The following is a 4,200-nucleotide window of genomic DNA, read 5'->3' as shown; positions in this document are numbered from 1 at the left end:
GGCTGAGGGCAGTGGGCCCCGGCTCTTAGAGAGCCCAGGTTCGCAGCTAGGCTTCACACAATGCTTTTTAACCTCCTTAGGTTTTCAAGCACATGAGTTATGCAGACACCTCAAGAAACCAGCTCTAGAGAATCTGGTTCTTTCAGTTCTCTTCAGATCTGCATTTCTGAAGAAGAAGTATGAAGATCATTTTCTCTCATTTATATTTGTTCACTAAGAGGGGTGGGTATATTTTCCCAGAGAAGTTTGGAGTGGAGAAGGAGATGCTGTTCCATCTCCATGTCCAGAGATGTCTCTCTCTTGGCCCCTCCAGGAAGCATTGTCTTCAGGGTTGGGGGGAGCGTCAGGAGTGGAAATGCAGGCTCCAGGCTGCTACATATTCCTCAGCACTGGGGCTCTTGGACAAACTTTCTGCTTTCCTTTTTTCTATTTTCTGCAGGAAGGTAAGGAATTTGTAGTAGCTCAAGACCCCAGAAACTATATCTGAGGCATTTTCCCACTTCCTTTGCCTAGAGACAGGTCTGATTCCAGACACAGATGTTCTCTATTTACATAGAGCTATGGAGAGGAGGTCTGGGAGGTTTTGGGCTGCTTTGGAAGTGTAAGTTCCCCTCCTTTCCTGCACCATCCTCCCCACTCCCTAGCTGGTCCCAGAGCCTCTGTCTGTCGGCAGATTTGATCTGTGTGTCCATGTGTTGAAGAGTCAGTGGGCGCTCATTTCCCATGGTCGTGATGTCCTTGGCCTGGCCTGCTTTTACTCCGCTTGCTTAGATCTGCTGCTCTGTGGAAAAGGTAAATCTTGCACAGGGCTCTACTACACTCTGGAGGGATTCAGGCCTCAGGTGGGGCCCTCGGTTTGGAACACAGGCAGTCATGAGCCTGTTCCTCAGCCATGGCCTCGGCTACTTTCCCCTGGCTCCTTAAAATCTGGGGACCCTGTTGTGACTCAGGGGTGTCTGCGTTTGAGGTCTTGTTTCCCCCCCTGTGCCACATACCTTCTATTCCCCAGTTACTATAGTGACAACAGACATTAGCCTAGTTACCTTCTCTGTCCACAGGATTGTTGTGTTGGCCCTTTGGCGAGTGTCTGCAGTTCACTCAACACCATGAGCACAGCTGTGTTCTAACCTCTCAGAGCAATGTCATGCTGGGGGTCCACTCCTCCCTGGCCATATGGTAATGTCTTTCTTGAGGTTTGTGGGAAAGGATGGAAATATAAGTTATTTAAGGTGTCTTATCCCTCCAGGCAGGACTATTCAACATCTCTAACCAACTTTTAAAGACCATTCATCTCCCATACCTTCTTATTAGAATGGCTCTTGTCCCTTAACAGGTGTTGGCCTATAGGTTGAGGATTAAGTTTACAGTCACTTTCCAGTGCTAGAGTAACCCACGGCAAGGCTGAATATCAGTGGGCTCCATGTGTGTGAATTCGTAGCCTTGGCCACTCTCCAGCATCACAATTCTGACTGCCCAGGAGGTTTTAGAGCCTTAAAGAAGTGACAGGTTTATGAAAGAGCCATGGTTGGTAAGAAGGAGATAGAAGTGAAAGCTTTGACTCTTTCTCCCCAGGTTTGCCCAGGACTCACAGTGGGACCTGTTTGAGCACCATTTCACCAAGGCTTGCCAGTTGGTGAAAAAAACCAATGCCTCACTATTTGGTTCACATGGCTTTGTCCGATTTCTAGAGTGCCACGTACTAATGTTACAGAAAATGCCAGAGGGTATCTTCATGCATATTCCCCCAGTGACTCGCAGCCAAACCCTCCAGGTACCTGTTTCTCTGCTGTTCTTCAACTAACACCTAACTCATTTGCTTCTACCCTGTTAGACTCTTTCTGGCACCTACATCCCTCCCCTACTTCTCCTCTTCCTGGCTGTGTCTCCTTTTCTTCCCTGAGCCCTTTGTTGCTCCACCTAGAAAGTTTCTACCTACCTCATGTACCCTCCCAGATATTCTTACATCTAGGTCAGGACTTGGTTTCTTAGCTTTCTGCCTTTACACAACTACTACCTGATGCCATTGAAATGTTAACATTTAGCCCTTCTCAATGGACCTGCTCTGTGGCTCAGTCTATAATTTTCATACACTTCCCTACAGCTCTGCCTTCTGAGATGTATGCGGGAACTAAATATTAAAACAATTGATCTCATGGAGACAGGGAGTAGAATGATGGTTACCAGAGGCTGGGAAAGGTAGCAGGGATAAAGGGGTGATAAAGTGGGGATGGTTAATAGATGCAAAAATATAGTTAGATGGAATGAACATATTTGATACCATGACGGGGTGACTATAGTGAACAATAAATTATGATGTACTTTAAAATAACTAAAAGAATGGAATTAGAATGTTCCTAACACAAAGAAATGATAAATGCTTGAGGTGATGGATACCCCAATTACCATGATTTGACCTGTATCATACCATCACATGTACCCTATAAATGTATACTATTATGTACCCATAATAATTAAAAATGGAAAATTTTAAAACAAACAGATCTGAACTTGAAAAAAAGACATACTCCAATTCCTCTGTACCCTAAAATCAATTTTCTAGACCTACTTTATCATCAATAACTCCTCTCCCTGACCCCCACACCCTGAGTAAGTATGCTGAGTGGGGATTATGGTACGTTCTGATGAAGTGGTGTATTAGGGGAAGAAAGTGTTAATTGCGGAGATAATGGACCTTCCTTTCTTCTCAGTACTTTGAGGAGTTCTTCTCTCGATGTGTGACCTGCCCTGTCTATCATCAGTGGGTCTCTGAGCTTAAGGCCTCTGTAATGAGATGTGGAAAGAGAGAATCCACGTCCTTGAATAACACCATCAGACCTTTTGACACCAGCTTGACCGGGATTTGGATAGAGGAGGAATTCCTGAAGAAAAACAACTCTTGTGAAAGAAATTTAGGAGTAGAGAGTAAGCATTCCTTCTTGAAACCCTTGTGTAAGAAACAAAGAACAATCTCAGCTGGGTGCACTGGCTCACGCCTATAATTCAAGCACTTTGGGAGGCCAAGGCAGGAAGGTTGCTTGAAACCAGGAGTTCAAGACCAGCCTGCACAAGAGTGATACCCCATCTCTACAAAATATAGAAAAATTAGCCAGGCATGGTGGTGCATGCTTGTACTCCCAGAAACTAGGGAAGTGGAGGCAGGAGGATCGCTTGAGCCCAGGAGTTTGAGGTTGCAATGAGCTATGATGATGCCATGGCACTCTAGCCTGGGCAACAGAGCAAGACAATGTCTTAACAATAGCAACAAAAAAGAATAGTCTTGGATTCTTACAAGCAGTTAAAGGCTGCACCTCTAAAGTAAAAAGGGACACACAGATGTAAAGAGTTAATCCTTGATCTTTAAGCATAGTCCTCTCCCTCGTGCTGGACCCAGCCTCGATAGACAGGAGTCCCTTATATTATTAAACAGCAATTTCTTCAGCCTCTCCCAGCCCTTTGTTTCAGCATCTATATAACTCTTAGATATAGAAAGTTCATTCTTGGTCCCAACATAAACAACTGGGTTGTTTCCTTGGAGTAGCTGGATGGTCACTGAGGGAGAAGTCACAATGCAATGTCTATGAAGTTGAATGGTAAGATGTAGGCAAGAAAAAGTTCCTTTCCTCAGGGCCCTACAGTTCTCCTCCTTTCTCAGAGCCACTAGGAAAACTTATAATTGCTTAGGACATTCCTTGTGTTTGTAATATTCTTTATGTTCCCTTTTTCAGGATTTAACAAAGTAGCTGATATCAAGGAGAATAAGGATCCAGAAGAAACTCAAGAATATATATGTTAAAATAATAATAATCTGAAGGGACCATGATTCTCTTACAGGGAAAGCCAATGCCCCAAGTTCTCCTTTTTAAGATACTGTATAGTGTACATACTAAATATACTAGCCTGTCACTGCTATCAATATCTTTGTCAAAATAAAAGCCTATGTTTCCGAAGCATGCCACATATATATATTTTTTAATTCTTTGACAGTCATTAGCACAACTGTAGCATAAGTGAGAACCAGGGGTCATCAGGAGGCCTGGGAGGCTTTGAGGGTAACTGATTCTATCTTTTATAAGGTGGGATCCATTAGCAGATAGAAAACCAAAACCCTGGCAAAGGGGTTGCTGTTACCTAAGGAAGGCTAGTGAATGCTTTGGTGTTGCCCTCATTTGTCACAGATGTGTTAATAGGCTCCGAGGAAAT

General features: G+C 44.0%; 1 protein-coding gene across 1 annotated transcript; it reads left to right on the top strand.

Moving 5' to 3' along the window:
- Positions 1–503: 503 nt before the first annotated feature.
- On the top strand, positions 504–3,934 carry LOC105869145 (adenylate cyclase type 10-like). Its single transcript, XM_076002750.1, has 5 exons — positions 504–792; positions 1,059–1,176; positions 1,573–1,771; positions 2,709–2,922; positions 3,726–3,934. The coding sequence occupies exons 2-5, from the start codon at positions 1,145–1,147 to the stop codon at positions 3,791–3,793; spliced, it is 513 nt and encodes a 170-aa protein (XP_075858865.1). The 5' UTR covers positions 504–792; positions 1,059–1,144; the 3' UTR covers positions 3,794–3,934.
- Positions 3,935–4,200: the final 266 nt, after the last annotated feature.

This window comes from Microcebus murinus, chromosome 5, assembly GCF_040939455.1.
Source record: "Microcebus murinus isolate Inina chromosome 5, M.murinus_Inina_mat1.0, whole genome shotgun sequence".
Classification (NCBI taxonomy): domain Eukaryota; kingdom Metazoa; phylum Chordata; class Mammalia; order Primates; family Cheirogaleidae; genus Microcebus; species Microcebus murinus.
This window is presented reverse-complemented; position numbering and strand designations above follow the sequence as displayed.